Source organism: Phocoena sinus, chromosome 6 (assembly GCF_008692025.1).
Source record: "Phocoena sinus isolate mPhoSin1 chromosome 6, mPhoSin1.pri, whole genome shotgun sequence".
Taxonomy (NCBI): Eukaryota; Metazoa; Chordata; class Mammalia; order Artiodactyla; family Phocoenidae; genus Phocoena; species Phocoena sinus.
In genome coordinates, this window is record NC_045768.1 from 20,707,269 (window position 1) to 20,724,066 (window position 16,798).

Genomic DNA, 16,798 nt, shown 5'->3' on the forward strand with positions numbered 1-16,798 from the left:
GACGCAGCGTCCTGGGCGGCGTGGAGCATGATGGGAATCGTAGTAGGAAAGAGTCTGGGCGCGTCGAGTGGTTTGTTCCGTGGAGCCTCCGAGAAAAGCACGCGAAGGACAGGGTTCTGCGAGGAGAGAGACTCAGAGCAGTCTGGGAATTGTAGTCCAGTTGGCTTAGCCGGAGATTCGGGGTGAGCGCCGAGGTTCCGGGAAGGGGCTGAACAGGTCTGAAAGGAGGTAGGTGCGGCGAGTCGCGCGGCTACGGACGGAACTCGGGGAGTGAATAGACGGCTTCCGGGGCCTGCTGTCGCTCCGGGTCCTGCGAGGGGCTTTAAGTCCTACTGGAGCGAAGGACCGTGTTGCCATGGAAACCCTCGCTCTGGACCAGCGAGTGCGGCCTTGGAGCTGCGGGAGTGCTATTCTCTTCCGCTGTCAGGAAGTTCTCTCGGCGGTTTCTTCTGAGCTGGCTGGGTTTTCGGTGGATTTGGGCAGTGGCGAGAGAATAAGTTCGAAGAGCCCTCTAGCGCCAAAGGAAAATAAAGACCTGGTGGAGGAGCCAAGGCCTGCTTTTGCTGTCTTCAGCCCGGTCTATCTTACTCAGAGTGAGATGATGAATGTGAGGTGTCAGGCAAACTGCACGCCAGCAACTCTGCACAGCCCCGTGTGCGCTGTGTGCTGGGGCATCAGAGATGGACAAGACAAGGTTTTGTCCCCGTGTCGGGGGTGGAGATGGTCAAAATATTGGTGTTTCCCGAGCTGGACAGAGCCCCCTACCCTCCCCGAGGACAATTACAATAATAATGCCTGTTTATTGAGCGTTTACTAAATGCCAGGTTATGTTACAGGAATTTACGCTGCAATACGACATTCAGTCCATACAACAATAGAGTACAGGTACAGACGAGGAAACCATGATCTAGTGAAAGGTGAAGCTGATGGTCCAAGATTAGTGGCGATGGGATTAGAATCTGTGCCCTCTGCCCTTTCGCCTCCAGAACAAGCACTTTTACCCATTACTCTATACTGCCCCCTAGTGGCGATCATTTCATAGTTTGCAGAAAAGTTAAAATGTATCACAGTTTTTTCTTTTCCCTTTTTTAAAATAATTAATTATTTTTTGGCTGCGTTGGGTCTTCGTTGCTGGGCGGGCTTTCTCTAGTTGCGGCGAGCAGGGCCTACTTTTCGTTGTAGTGCGTGGGCTTCTCATTGAGGTGGCTTCTCTTGTTGCGGAGCTCAGGCTCTACGCGCGTGGGCTTCAGTTGTTGTGACACGTGGGCTCAGTAGTTGTGGCGCACAGGTTTAGTTGCTCCGCGGCATGTGGGATCTTCCCGGACCAGGGATCGAACCCGTGTCCCCTGCATTGGCAGGCAGATTCTTAACCACTGCACCACGAGGGAAGTCCCTGTTTTTTCTTTTAAGCAATCTCCCCCCTTGGAACTTTGGCTTCCTCTACCTTTTGTCTACTTTGGAATCAAGGTAGTATCTGTATCAATTTACATTCCCCACCAACAGTGCAGCATTATTTACAATAGCCAGGACATGGAAACAACCTAAATGTCCATCGACAGATGAATGGATAAAGAAGATGTTGTACATATATATAATGGAATGTTACTCGGCCATAAAAAGAAATGAAATTGGGTAATTTGTAGAGATGTGGATGGACCTAGAGTCTGTCATACAGAGTGAAGTAAGTCAGAAAGAGAAAAACAAATATCGTATATTAACGCATATATGTGGAATCTAGAAAAATGGTACAGATGAACCTATTTGCAGGGCAAGAATAGAAAGGCAAACGTAGAGAACGGATGTGTGGACATGGCGGGGAAGGGGAGGGTGGGATGAATTGGGAGATTAGGTTTGACATAAATACACTACCATGTATAAAATAGATAGCTAGTGGGGACCTGCTGTATAGCACAGGGAGCTCAGTTCCATGCTCTGTGATGGCCTAGTTGGGTGGATGGGGGGGAGGGAGGTCTAAGAGGGAGGGGATGTGTGTGTGCGAATGGCTGAGTCACTTCGCTGTGCGGCAGAAACTAACACAACATTGTAAAGCAATTATACTCCAATAAAAAAATAATAAAAGAAAAAAAGATAGTATCTGATTTAGTACAAAGCAATTTGAAATGTAATGTGCCATTGTTTTGTGTTGATAACATCATTTGTATCTGTCCCAAGCTTCATGGTAGAAGGAGGAGACATTTCTTCCTTCGTATACTTCACAGTCCCTAGCTATATCCTAGATACATGTAATAATAATTTATATCTGTACATATTTTAAAGGAGCCTTCACTTACATCATTTTCATTTAATCCTCACCACGTGACCTATATATAATTTTCCCAGGAGGCTGACTTTTGTTTTTTTTTTTTTTTTTTTTTTTTGCTGTACACGGGCCTCTCTCTGTCGTGGCCTCTCCCGTTGAGGAGCACAGGCTCCGGATGCGCAGGCTCAGCGGCCATGCCTCAGGGGCCCAGCCGCTCCGCGGCATGTGGGATCTTCCCGGACCGGGGCACGAACCCGTGTCCCCTGCATCGGCAGGCGGACTCTCAACCACTGCGCCACCAGGGAAGCCCCTGACTTTTGTTTTTGGCTGCTCTGCTGCGGCATGCGGGATCTTAGTTCCCTGGAGAGGGATCAGACCTGTGCCCCCTGCAGCGGAAGAAGAGTGTAGCCAGTTTATTCAACAGAACATTTAATGGCTGGTTATTGCAGACATTCTCTACTGGACGCTGTGAGAATATAAAGATGATGCCATCAACAGCCTTTAAACTCAGTTGGGGAGTTTTATTTTCTTCTAAAAAAACCCAGCTCTTTTTTTTTTTTTTTTAAAGCATAAGCATTACTTTGGGTTTTCAGATTCTAGAGTGTTCTCTTGAGCTTCTGTTGCATACTTGTTCTCTCTGCCTGCCCTTCACAAGGCAACTAAGACATCAGCTCCTCCAGGAAGTCTTCCACATCCCTGTTCACCCCACTGGATTGTGTGTCTGTGTGATGCCATTGCATTACCCTCATCAGAGTTCTAATTACAGTGTGCTGCAATTTTCCATTTATGTGTTTGTTTTCCCCACAGACTGTGACTATGCCTCTTAACTCTGTAGCTGGAGCATAAGAACTGTTTGTTTAATGAATGACCTATCCATTTAGGACCTATTTAGACCCTGAGGATAACCCTGTGAATTGGTGAGTTAGAGGGAGTTTTCATAAGACTTAGTAAACTGATTTTAGCATTCGGGAGTGATCACAAATCTCTCATAATTCCCACATACTGCTGATCAAATTTAATGGTTTGTATACTCTCCTACTAACTGTACCGAATTAAAATGTGATATTTTAACTTCATTCTCTTAGCTAAAATATTTCTTTGTGAATGGAGCATGAGATTAAAGTGATTGTTGCCTAGAATCCTCTTTTACAGGCAGCTTGCTATTTTAAGTTCTGGAAGAAAGAGCTTTTGAGAATTACAGAGTGGTGGATCTCCATCACGTAATAAATATGTAATAACGATACACGTAAAGACTTAGAAGTCAATGTGTGAATCCAAATGAGTCTTTTGTATCGCCATTCGTTTTAGTGTGCCTGCTTACAAATTGAACATATTTGTAGCTGAGATTTATCCCTTCCAATTTTTCCTCCTCTCTGCCATTTTTAACAGCTGATAGTTCACTGGGTCTGTCCCTTAATGTTGGTTTCATTATGCTGAGACGAAAACCAACCCGTCTGGAGCTGAAGCTTGATGACATTGAGGAGTTTGAAAGCATTCGAAAGGACCTGGAGGTAAGAGTGCAACTTTCAAACCGTTAGGAATATTTAAAACAATAACTCTAACTTTTAGACTCCAGATTCTTATACCAACAGCTTATTCGAAATCTCTATTTGGATGCTTTACAGGCATCTTAAACATAATGTATTAGTTTCCTGTGGCTGCTGTAACAAATTACCACAAACTTGGTGGTTTAAAGCAACAGATATTTATGCTTTCACAGTTCTGTAGGCCAGAAATCTGAAATTGGTATCACTGATCCAAAATCAGGATGTCAGCAGGACCACACTCCATCCAGAGGCTCTAGGGAAGAATCTATTCCTTGACTGTTGCAGTATTTGGTGGCTGCTGGCATTCCTTGACTTGTGGCCATATCACTCCAGTGTCTGCCTCCGTGATCACACTGCCTTCTCCTCTTCTGTCTGTGAAGTCTCCCTCTGCCCCCTCTTATAAGGATACCTGTGTTGGCATTAAGGGCCCACCCAGATAATCCAGGATAATGTCCCCATCACAGCATCCTTAATTTAATCACATCTGCAAAGACCCTTTTCACATACAGGGCAACAATTACAGTATCCAAGGATTAGGACCTGATAGCTTTGGAGGTCATTATTCAGCATACTATACTTAACATGTTAAAACAAAAAACTCTTGATTTCTTCCTCAAACGAGTTTCACCTCAGAGTTCCCTATGTCAGTATCTAAGTAGTTGCTCAAGCCAGAAACCTAAGAGTCAATCTTGAGTTCTCCCTTTCCCTCACCTTTTATATTCAATCTGTCCATAAATCCTTCGGCTCTACCTCCAGAATATTTCTAGAATCTACCCATACCTTTTCATCTCCACCATTAGAACCCTAGTCCAAATAACCATCAACTAACTCTGTACAATTTCAGTAGCATCCCAAGTTGTCTCTCTACTTCCATTTTTTTTTTTTTTTTTTTTCGGTACGCGGGCCTCTCACTGTCGTGGCCTCTCCCGTTGCGGAGCACAGGGTCCGGACGCGCAGGCTCAGCGGCCATGGCGGCCATGGCTCATGGGCCCAGCCGCTCCGTGGCATGCGGGATCTTCCCGGACCGGGGCACAAGCCCGTGTCCCCTGCATTGGCCGGCGGACTCTCAACCACTGCGCCACCAGGGAAGCCCTCTACTTCCATTTTTGTGTCTTCAATCCATTCTGCATCAGGTGTCTAGAATGATCTTTAAAAAATTTCAGATCATGTCATTCTCATGCTTAAAACTCCTCAGTGGTTTCCTGCACTTGGAATAAAACCTCAGTTCCTTATCATGGCCTACAAGCTTTTAAATGTTCTTTCACCTTCTGTCACTCTTTGCCTTGCCCTCTGTACCCTAGGCACATTGGTTTTCTTTTATTTCCTTGAATATACCAAACTATTTATAACTCATGGCCTTTGCACATATTATTTTCCTCTGCCTGGAGTGCTTCCTGTTTCTTTGTGTCTCAGTTTGAATGTCACTTCCTCAGTCTGAAAGGCCTCTTCTGACCCTATCCAACTTAGGTGTATCATTCCTACCCATGCTGCCTTCATCTCATTAGGGTCTCTCAAAGCACTTTATTCTTTTATTTCATACCACTTATTCTAATTTATAATGATTTGTTTGTTTATTGTAAAATCATTTATATTAGGAACCCTGATTGTAGAAATCATGTCTGTCTTCTCCACCGTTGAGTTCCCACATCTAATACATAGTAGGAGTTCAATATGTTTTTTTTTAATTAATTAATTAATTTACTTTTGGCTGCACTGGGTCTTTGTTGCTGCGCACAGGCTTTCTCTAGTTGCGGCAAGCAGGGACCACAGTGAGAAGCGGTGCACGGGCTTCTCACTGAGGTGGCCTCTCTTGTTGCAGAGCACAGGCTCCAGGTGCGCGGGCTTCAGTAGTTGTGGCACGCAGGCTCAGTAGTTGTGGCTCGCGGACTCTAGAGCACGGGCTCAGTAGTTGTGGCACACGGGCCTAGTTGCTCCATGGCATGTGGGATCCTCCCGGACCAGGGCTTGAACCTGTGTCCCCTGCATTGGCAGGTGGATTCTTAACCACTGCGCAACCAGGGAAGCCCCTATATATATATATATTTTTTTTTTTTTTTGCGTTATGCGGGCCCCTCACCGTTGTGGCCTCTCCTGTTGCAGAGCACAGGCTCCGGACGTGCAGGCTCAGCGGCCATGGCTCACGGGCCCAGCCGCTCCGCGGCATGCGGGATCTTCCCGGACCGGGGCACAAACCTGTGTCCCCTGCATTGGCAGGCAGACCCCCAACCACTGCGCCACCAGGGAAGCCCCCCAATATGTATTTTTAAGTATAGCCTTACGCCACGGTATTAGATGTCCATTGATAAGACTTAAATTCTTTTTTTGGCCTTCAGAATAAAGTCCAAATTCCTTAGGATGGCATGTAAGGCCCTTTGTGATCTGGTCCTTGGTCATCTCTCCACTTTATCTTCCACTGCTGAGCTATCTTTAATCTCACTGCCTATGCACACTCTGCTCTTTTCCTGAAGTACCCTTTATGGTTCAAAACTTCAATTGTAATGAGTTTCATGAAGTGTTAGTCTTATACTGAACTTTGACTCTGCAGAGTCAGCTCACTATTGAGTTACTTTTTTTTTAATTGAAGTGATTTTTATGACTGAGTAGTATTCCATTGTGTGTATGTGTGTGTGTGTATATATATATACACCACATTTTCTTTCTTTTTTTTTTTTTTTGTGGTACGCGGGCCTCTCACTGTTGTGGCCTCTCCCGTTGCGGAGCACAGGCTCCAGATGCACAGCCTCAGCGGCCATGGCTCACAGGCACAGCCACTCCACAGCACGTGGGATCCTCCCAGACCAGGGCACGAACCCGTGTCCCCTGCCTCAGCAGGCGGACTCTCAACCACTGCACCACCAGGGAAGCCCTAAACACCACATTTTCTTTATCCATTCATCTGTCAAGGGACACTTACGTTTCCCTATGTTGGCTATTATAAATAATGCTGCGATAAACATGGTGGTGCACTTACCCTTTTGAATTAGTGTTTTCTTTGGATATATACCCAGGAGTGGAATTGCTGGATCATATGGTAGTTCTACTCTTTATTTTTTGAGAAACCTCCATACAGTTTTCCATAGTGGCTGCACCAGTTTACATTCTCACCAACAGTGTGTGAAGATTTCCTTTTCTCCACATCCTCTCCAACACTTATTATTTCTTGTCTTTTTGATAATAGCCATTCTAATGGGCATGAGGTGATATTTCATTGTGGTTCTGATTTGCATTTCCCTGATAATTAGTGATGTTGAACATCTTTTCATATGCCTGTTGTCCATCTGTATGTCTTCTTTGGAAAAATGGTTATTCAGATTCTTGGGTTGTCTTGTTTTTTTGCTGTTGAGTTGTATGAGTTCTTTATATATTTTGGGTATTAACCCTTATCAGATAAACTGTTTGCAAATATCTTTTCCCATTTGGTAGGCTGTCTTTTCATTTTGTTGATGGTTTCCTTTGCTGAGCAGAAGCTTTTTAGTTTGATATAGTCCCATTTGTTTATTTTTGCTTTTGTTTCCCTTGCCTGAGGAGACATACTCAGAAAGATACTGCTAAGACCAATGTCAAATAGCATACTGCCTATGTTTTCTTCTAGGAGTTTTATGGTTTCAGGTCTTACATTCAAGTCTTTAATCCATTTTGAGTTAATTTTTGTTTATGGTGTAAGGTAGTGGTCTAGCTTCATTGTTTTGCATGTGGCTGTTCAGTTTTCTCAACAGCATTTATTGAAGAGACTGTCCTTTCTCCATTGTATGTTCTTTGCTACTTTGTCATAAATCTATTATCCATATGTGTGAGGGTTTATTTCTGGGCTCTTAGTTCTGTTCCATTGATCTGTGTGTCTCTTTTTCTGCTAATACTGTGCTGTTTTGATTACTGTGGCTTTGTAGTAAAATTTGAAATCAGGGAGTGTGATACCTCCAGCTTTGGTTTTTTTTTTTTCCAAGATTGCTTTGGCTACTCGGGGTTTTCTGTGCTTCCATACAAATTTTAGGAATTTTTGTTCTATTTCTGTGAAAAATGTTGTTGGGATTTTGATGGAGATTGCATTGAATCTGTAGATTGCTTTAGGTAGTTATAGACATTTTAACTGTTAATTCTTCCTATCCATGAGCATGGAATACCTTTTCATTCCTTTGTATCTTCTTCAGTTTCTTTCAACAATATCATAGTTTTAAGTGTACAGGTCTTTTCACCTTCTTAAATTTATTTCTTGGTATAAGTTTATTCCTAGGTATTTTTGTTGTTTTTAGTCTTTCTACTAAAGGCAGTTATCCAATGGGCTTCACCCATTTTAGAGCAACTTAGGAGAGAAGGATAGTTTTTGCCCTGCACTAAAATAAAAACAGTAGAAAACTGGTATTTTATTTGTTACTGAAATTAGTTTGATTACATTTTGATGACTCTGGTTTTTTTTTGGCTGCGTTGGTCTTCGTTGCTGCGCACGGGCTTTCTCTAGCTGCGGCGAGCGGGGGCTCCTCTTTCTTGTGTGCACGGGCTTCTCATTGTCATGGCTTCTCTTGTTGCAGAGCATGGGCTCTAGGCATGTGGGCTTCAGTGGTTGTGGCATGCGGGCTCAGTAGTTGTGGCTCACGGGCTCTAGAGCGCAGGCTCAGTAGTTGTGGCACGTGGGCTTAGTTGCTCTGTGGCTTGTGGGATCTTCCCGGACCAGGGCTTAAACCTGTGTCCCCTGCATTGGCAGGCGGATTCTTAACTGCTGAGTCACCAGGGAAGCCCTGACTCTGGATTTTGAAACAGTCAGCAGTTGTTCATAGTGGGAAGCCTTTTAAATGATTTCATTCTACTTGGATATTCCGATTTTCCCATGGCTTATAAGATGAAACGATATCATCCTGTGCCTTTTAGAACTTGTTTTCACAAAGGTGTTTGGGGAGAACTTTCTAATGTTATTTATTGGGTAATGTAGCCTAGACAGTAACTCAGGAAGATCATTATGTTTGTATATATATATAAAGTAATAACTTACTTATTCACTATAATACTTTGACACTGGCATTTAAATGCTCACAGTTCAGCAGTAAGTGGTGAAGAATAGCAGTGATTCCAGAGATTAGTGTAGTGGAGCCATTCTTCTGGTAAGGAACTCTCAGGTAGTGGTAGTTGTGGGGTTAGTTTTTCTCTTTGAAAATGATCAGAGACACAGACTTTGTGAATTCTGCAGTCACTTGTGGCTTAAGAGCCAACCAAACCTTTTATCTGAAAACAAAATGAATTCCCCAAATCAGTCCTCATGATAAGATAGTACAAAACCTTCTTTCCCTGCATTACATTTAATCTTATGGTGTCAGCTAAGCTGTTAATTTCTGGTGGTTATTGTTTTACTGGTTGCTTTATTTTTCCATCTCTTGTGTGGACTTCCCTCTGTCATAGCCCTGATCACCCTGTGTTGTAATGGTCTATTTACCTGTTTCCCTGTTAGACTGTGACATCCTGGAGGGTAGAGGTTACATCTTTTATCGCTATATCCGTGTATCCCCCTTGTGCCCCTAACCATCTAAACCTAGGATTTCAGTTTATTGTTCTGTAGACCCGAACCCTATCCTTTACCCTGTGCCTAATACATGGTAGATGCTAAATAAATGTTTGTTAATGAATAGAATATTGCCTTAATACTAAAACTTTTATACTTTCAGACCCGTAAGAAACAAAAGGAAGATGTGGATGTTGTAGGAGGCAGTGATGGAGAAGGTGCCATTGGGCTCGGCAGTGACCCCAAGGGCAGGGAACAAATGATTAATGATCGAATTGGTTATAAACCCCAACCCAAGCCCAACAATCGTTCATCTCAATTTGGAAGTTTTGAATTTTAGAGGTGGATTATCTTGTGTGCCAGAGCCCTGGAATGGAGTAAAACGATGGCAGAAATACAAACAAGATTTAGAGAATTGAGAGAATTGAGTGCTTGCAGTCAAGCCGAATATTTTACGTCCCGCAGAGAGAGATACTTCTGCATGAGATTGCTGATGCTTAACTTTCACTCTGAAAGCTGAAATTCAAACTCTGGTTTGTCTCTGGAAAATCTGACTCGATAAAACTTGTCTGATTTTTGTTTTTAAAAATAAATATATTTTTGGAAAAGTGTGCGACATCCTTAATGAAGTATAATAGCACCATTAAATTGCTACATCATTTTTCCCATCTTTATTAAAAGACCCTAAACAGAACACTTCCAGTTGATCCCTGTCACTGATTTTTGTTTAACTCGTTTATTCAACAAGTATTTATTGAGAGTGCCAGGTACCATTCTAGGCACTTGGTAACATCAGTGAACAAATCAAAGATCCCTGCCCTTGTGGAGATTAGATTCTCATGATTTTGTATAAACTCGATCAAGTTGTGGATTTCCAGTATCTTTACAGAATGGCTTTGTAACCAGTTTGGGTGTAATTTTGGGAGGACAGGCAGTGGAGTATCAGTATTACCGTCATTCCAGTTTTCCTTCCTTTCCCAAATCGCCTAAGTTTTTCTGACGAGCCAATCTGCCAGGCAGCTCAGAGGCTAATTTAGAATCATGTCTTATTGTTTTCACTGTTTAATTCAACTGCTGGGAACTGCTAACTGTGGTAGCAAGAACCTCTGGAATCATCAGTTCCAAAGAGACCTGTTAGCAGGATTTTACCCAGCCTTTCTGGGGCAGCTTAAGTCTGGGAAGTAAGAATGTGGGAGAGAGGCAGGAATAGAGGAGGATGTATAGTTTCCCTTCTTCCTCCAACCATTCTTACAAAACCTCTGTTCTTCCAGTTTTATCTGGGATCTTCCATTCATTTATCTTAATCTCGAAAACACAGCAAGAATGGGTTCCAGATAAGGAAATTGAGTTTGATTATTTTGAATCCTACAAAATTCAGTCTGGAAGGGCAAAAGAAAAAAAGAAAAGGATCAAACAAGACTGCTTCAACATGTCACTATGACTTCCCAGCATGAACAGGCACAGAAGCATGAAAACATGGTGCCTCCTGATACCAATACTCAAGAGGAATCTGGGTGGAAGACACTGTACCAAGTGCTTTATGCAGATTGTCTCATTTATTTTTTATTTTCTTTTAGATTATCTCATTTAATCTTTAACTCTTACAAGATGAGTACTTTAACCTAATTTTATAAAGGCAAAACTAATTCTCAGCTGTTAAGGGATAGAGCTGAGATTTGAACCTGGGCAGAATGATTTTTGAACCTGTGCTTCTAAACCTCCTTGCTACACTGCTTTCCTGGTCTCCCACTAGTAGGTCTCACTCCCTCGGGGTAGAGTGAGAGGTTGCTGTTTCAGTTCTCAGGAAATATCCATGCTATTTTATTTATAAAGAATGAGGCAATTACCAGATTAGTAATAAATCTGAGCAGCTATAAATCTTTTTATTTTTTTGGCCGTGCCACGCGGCACGTGGGATCTTAGTTCCCCAACCAGGGATCGAACCCGTGCCCCCTGCAGTGGAAGTGCAGAGTACTAACTACTGGACCACCAGGGAATTCCCTGTAAATCTTTTTTGACACCACTGAAATCACATGTATCGATTCTTTATTTCTTAGGTCCTAGTGTTCATTTCTGGGTCGCCCAAACCCAAGAAGATGGTCAAGTGCTTGTGAAGAGATACCAACTGCAGCCAGAAGCACATACCTTTCATTTTCCTGAAAGCTGGAGTGACAATAATCAGGAGATTAATTCAAATAGGTACTATTATTGCCTTTTTATAAATGAGAAAATTAAGGCTTAGGGATTATTAAAATAACTTGCCTAAGGTCACACTTCTAGGAAGTGGTGGAGCTACGAGTCAAAGCCAGGTGTACCTGACTCCAAAGCCCATGTTCATCACACTACAGTCTAGGAGTGGTGCTGAATGGCAAGATGCCCATCTGGGGGCCAAACAGGAAAGGCACAAAACACCACCATTCTGGCAGAAAGCGGACAGGCAGGGCCAACTCCTAGCCTCTCACCTGACAGCATAAACACAGGGAAGCGATTATATGACAAGTTCGCTTTTAAATTCAGGAATCCTTGGTATACTGAGATACTGCAGCTTCATGAAGACCCTGTCTCCTGTGCAAAAGGTCATGTAGATCTTCTGGCATGTTCAAGGCTTGTCATGTAGAGCAGGAGAGTAGGAGGAGAGTGAGATGAAAACATAAAGGGATCACGCCAACTAAAAGATGGACATCTGAAAAACCGATGATAATGACCAGACCCCATGTGAACAGTGATGAGACCACTTATTCTGATTATCACTCTGGGGAGAAGACACGCATAGAATCACAAAATCAAAATATTTATTTGTTCTTTTGCACATGACACTGTTAAAACATTCCTACTACAGCAATACTGCCCTCCAGGAGCTTACAATCTAAAACAGTCAACATTATTGTAGACCCAGTGATTAAGGCATATATCAAATGCGGACTCTGTATCTTTAGGTGTATCTTCTGAAGGAAGCAGCTGGAGAGGGCAGGATCAACATTAAATGACATGAAAGTGTACTCCCTGCTAACTCCCTTTCCAGCTTCTACAAGGAACCCTTGTGGCTAGAACCCCAAACCAGTACCCCACAGCCTAAAAGGGAATTCCAGACAACCTTACCATAGAAGTAGTGAAGAAACCTTCATCTCTTAATTCCCTGGTGGACAGAGAGGACTCTGCTTGTGGGCAGTGTGGGGCTGAGTGTTCTTCCAGCATAGGTTGGAGACGGCACCTAAGATGCTGTAACTTTGTGGATGGTACCAGGTAGCCCCTTACTCAGCCTTATAGAAATTCCAGTGGGACAATTGCTCCTCAAAGTGTGCTTAGGGTCTCTATCAAGTTTTACAACTTCTGGTTGGTATCTATATCCACATCTACTGCACAGCATTATCCACTGCATCAGGAGGGTGAGGGAGATTTAATAAACCAGACACATGGGATAAAAAACTGAAAGACAGAAAGGGAAAAGGAGAGCAGAATAAGGGGCCAAAGATATGGGGATACAGTTTCTAATAGTTGTGAACAGGAGGAAGAGAAATTTGGATTCAAAAGGAACAAAGAAGTCAGGCACTAAATTCTAAATGAACAGGGTTACAGAAATGAAAGTCAACAAGATCATTATATTATCACGATCCAAGAGCTCAAGAAAGACAGAATTTAAGCTTTACTTTTTTTTTTCCTCGCTGGTTTCTTCCTTTGGCAACCTAGCTCAAGATCACTACAATTCAGGTTTTTCATGAGACTCTATCTTGAATACCTGAAGACTTATCCCAAACTGATGTTTCTCTCCCGAGAGTTTGAAGTTCACAGCATTTTGTCTAAACTGGCCTTGATTTTTCTTACCTTACTGATAAGGTCCTGTTCCTGAAAGGGTATTTTATAACAGATCATGTCAAGATTTCTAGAGAGTACCCGGATCACTACTAAACATTGATTTCTCAGGGTTTTATTATTCCTTGGCTTCTGAGGCAATAACAGGCTATTTGTACCTTAATGTTGGATTTTTATCAGTACCTGTCATTCCCTTTACTTATGCTAAGTATCAGCACTACAAGGGGTTGGAATGAGAGAAAAACATAAAACTCTAAATGTTGGTTCTTAGATTTTAAGCTCGATCCAGTAAGCTCATAACCCTCTCTTGGTTCAAAGCCACGTAAGTACACATTTCTCGCCCTCCAATATTTAACTGGCACCAACAGAGAAAGTACAAACTTCAAAACCACGAGAGGCCAACAGGATAGTTGTGTTTTGTCTCTCCTGCCCTGAGGCACAACTGGAGTCTAGCACCAAGGAGGGCAGGATTTAATAGACCAGCACAGGAAGAGTCACTTTACAGAGGTAGGTTGGACTGGGAACAAGACTGCGGCGTAGACTAACAACAGAATAAAAATCCAATGTGATTCTTACTGAGGAAAGTATTTTTGGCCACTTGTGATCTAATTAAGTCCCCCCGAGAGTAACAAAGATGGTCATGCAGAGAGTGAGGATCTGTCTGGTGTGGGCACGGATGCCCATCAGCCAACCACACCCTAGGCCTCTCCAAAGAGAGGGCTGGGCTTTTGCCCCTCCAGCCCATGACTGGCTCATTTACATTGCAGATCAAAGATTCTCAACCTTCAAGCCATTTCCAAGAAATTACAGATCTTTAAGAATAAGGACCAGTGATTTCATACATGCTAAAAAAGTTACTTTGGCTACAGCCCTTTGCGCTTGTGTGCCTGGGCACAAAAACACAGTTGGGGCTGAATAAATGTTTGTGGAATGGTTAAGTATTGACCAGCAGCATTTAGTACATGAGTTAAGCCCAGAAACACCACCAACTGAGAGCGAGTCAAATTCCTGTGCCCAGTACCAGGTAGCTCACCCACCAGGTGCTACTCCCTCAGTTTAAAGCAGAGATGCTCAAAGTGTGGTCCCCTGATCATCAGTAGGCACATCACCTGGGAGCTTGTTAAAAATACCAATTTGGGGGCTCTGGGTCGAGGCCCAGCAGTCAGGGCTTTAACAAGCTCTCCAGGTGATTCTGATGCATGCTGAAGTTTGAAAACCACTGGTTTAGAGGCAGACACACGAAAACAATAATGGGAGAAAATTATTTAAACGCTTACTTCAGTTGTGACATACGAAGGTACCAAGTCAAAGTAAAATGTCAATGGTTTCATTTTAAAATATCTATTTTCTCAAATTGATTGTCATCTTTTTTTTTGATTGACAAGTTCATTCTAATCAAAATGTTAAGTGGGAACACAAGTTGATGAGTCAGCCCCCCAAGAATGCACACTCCTGCAAGGTCTGGGCCTGTATTTATACAGTCTCAAACCACCTCTCTGCCCCCTACAGAGATTTCAGTGCAACACTTCACACCTAGGGAAAGGCACAATCTGTCTCCCACTCATTGAGTCCAAAGACTAGAACGTATTTTTAAATGTTAAGTTTGGGTTCTGGGCTTAGCTGGGCAAGACTTTTCCTCACCTGCCATCAATCCTGGCTAAAGTTAATCCATTTCCATCACTGACCCAGGAAAAACCCAACAAATTCGCAAACTGTTAAAAAATAAGAACAGAAGACTAAAAAAGGAAGCAGGTGATCAAGCCATCGAATAGAAAGCTACCTGGATTAGATAAGAACATATAACTTGGATCTAAGATAATGGGGGAAGAGAGGACATCTCATGGGTGGCTTCACCTCAAGAGAAATGGGAAACTCAGCTCATTAGGGAAAAAAGGCAGGGAGGTTACCACTTTAGCTAAACCTCTGTTGAGCAGGCGTGTGTGTGTGTGTGTGTGCGCGCGTGCGTGCGTGCGTGTAAGGAGATAAGGAGTAAGAAGAGAAGATTGGAATCCTGTCTTCCAGTCTTGAACTGCTTTCCACTGCAATCGATAAGGCCACACCATAGCGTTAGACGTTAATGGCAATGTTCTGTGATGTCCACTACCACTGCCTTCTTCCAGCTGAAGAGAAAGTACCCCATGCCAGCCCCTGCCGCTACAGCAATGCAGAGGTACCCGTTGTAGGTCATGAAGATGAGCATGAGGAAGTAGCTGATGACCACCTGGATGATGTGCAGCACTGTTTGCAGAAGGTGAGGAAAGCTCAGCATCTGTTGCCTGGAGAGTAAACAGGGACACAACAGTCAGGCCCCAGGTGTGTTCAGGCAGCTCTGCATGCAGATCAGGAGAAAGGGGCAACAGTTGTAGTCACGAGCTCAGCTTGAGCTGGACTCTTGTCACAGCCACCCTGGCAACTCATGGGTACTTGTGTCTCTGCGGGTTGTTTATTGTCCTTGGAAATGAAACATGATAGGGTTGTGAGGTTAATAAGCATTGGCCAGATATGATTATATGGCAGCAGGAGGAATGCTCTTTAGGGGAGGGGAGAGGAAGGAGGAGTAAGCTGACTTACCTCCACCTTGGATACTGAAAGGGATGACCCACACCCTCCCATACTTATTTGCCTGAACTTTCTCAGGCCTTCCACCTTTGCAGAGTTCATACTCTAAAAAATTGGAAATAGAGGACTTCCCTGGTGGCGCAGTAGTTAAGAATCCGCCTGCCAGTGTAGGGGACACGGGTTCGAGCCCTGGTCCAGGAAGATCCCACATGCCGTGGAGCAACTAATCCCATGCGCCGCAACTACTGAGCCTGCATGCCACAACTACTGGAGCCCGAGCACCCTAGAGCAGGCGCGCCGCAACTACTGAGCCCGCGTGCTGTAGCTACTGAAACCCGTGCGCCTAGAGCCCGTGCTCCACAACAAGAGAAGCCACTGCAATGAGAAGGCCGCGCACCGCAACAAAGAGTAGCCCCTGCTCGCCGCAACTGGAGAAAGCCAGCGTGGAGCAACGAAGACCCAACGCAGCCAAAAAAAAAAATTGGAAATAGAATTGAGGGTTGGGTGGTACAGTAGAAAGTTTTTAATTAGGGATCAGGAGACCTGGCTGTTTATCCCCTTTGTCACTTACTCGTTCTCTCACCTTAGTTAAGTCACAATGTTTGGCCCTCAATAAGCCCAATCACTGGTACAATTGGAATAAATAATATTGTGCTTACTTGAGAGCAGGACATTGGTCTATAGGATTCCTTGTGTTCCAGTTTAGCTTTAAGACCTACATTTCTATTATAACTAAATCTTAAGCATTTGCCAATCTGTGGGAAAAACCAATAGTCATCCATATACTTGCTTAGGTGGAATGCAGACATTAGTACAGTCTTACATTGTAACAAAATGAGACTAGAGCTGGGCAGGTTCAACTTTTTATAGAAAGGAATGAATTGGATTCTGCCATTCTTCTATACCCTGACCTGAAATTTCTTAACTTGTTTATTATTATTTTGGCTAATATGTTAAAATATGGATTCTTTTCCTTCTTCTAAAGTGACCAATACTTAAAATTTGGAATAAATGTTCATATTAGCAGAAGGGTTCCTATCATTCCTCTTTTGGCCTGCTAATGACCCACAACCCCAAGCCTCCAAAAACAGTTTTGATCAAGGTCATATAGAATCATTAACTCAAGAAGAGGGT

The 16,798-nt window shown here is 43.3% G+C and overlaps 2 protein-coding genes across 5 annotated transcripts in view; one reads left to right on the forward strand and one right to left on the reverse strand.

Annotated features, from left to right (window-relative positions):
* The first annotated feature begins 38 nt into the window (after positions 1-38).
* Positions 39-9,903, forward strand: CDC26 (cell division cycle 26). Of its 3 annotated transcripts, none has more exons than XM_032634052.1 (4): positions 39-228; positions 3,068-3,177; positions 3,650-3,771; positions 9,459-9,903. In XM_032634052.1, exons 3-4 carry the CDS (start codon positions 3,691-3,693, stop codon positions 9,633-9,635), a joined length of 258 nt encoding a protein of 85 aa, XP_032489943.1. In that variant the 5' UTR covers positions 39-228; positions 3,068-3,177; positions 3,650-3,690; the 3' UTR covers positions 9,636-9,903. The 3 variants fall into 3 exon arrangements, with proteins under 3 accessions (XP_032489943.1, XP_032489945.1, XP_032489944.1); XM_032634053.1 differs by having other exon boundaries at positions 51-182; XM_032634054.1 differs by lacking the exon at positions 3,068-3,177.
* A 2,162-nt stretch (positions 9,904-12,065) lies between these two features.
* Positions 12,066-16,798, reverse strand: part of SLC31A1 (solute carrier family 31 member 1) — a 29,187-nt gene continuing 24,454 nt past the window's right edge. For both annotated transcript variants that reach the window (XM_032634049.1, XM_032634051.1), the window contains one exon: positions 12,066-15,381. In XM_032634049.1, the coding sequence (XP_032489940.1) occupies positions 15,180-15,381 (202 nt within the window). In that variant the 3' untranslated portion in view covers positions 12,066-15,179. The remainder of the gene's footprint in view (positions 15,382-16,798) is intronic.

Coding starts and splice junctions, on each gene's coding strand:
- CDC26 (XM_032634052.1), top strand. CDS start 3,691: ATGCTGAGACGAAAACCAACCCGTCTGGAGCTGAAGCTTGATGACATT. Junction 3,772..9,458: donor GCATTCGAAAGGACCTGGAG/GTAAGAGTGCAA, acceptor TTATACTTTCAG/ACCCGTAAGAAACAAAAGGA.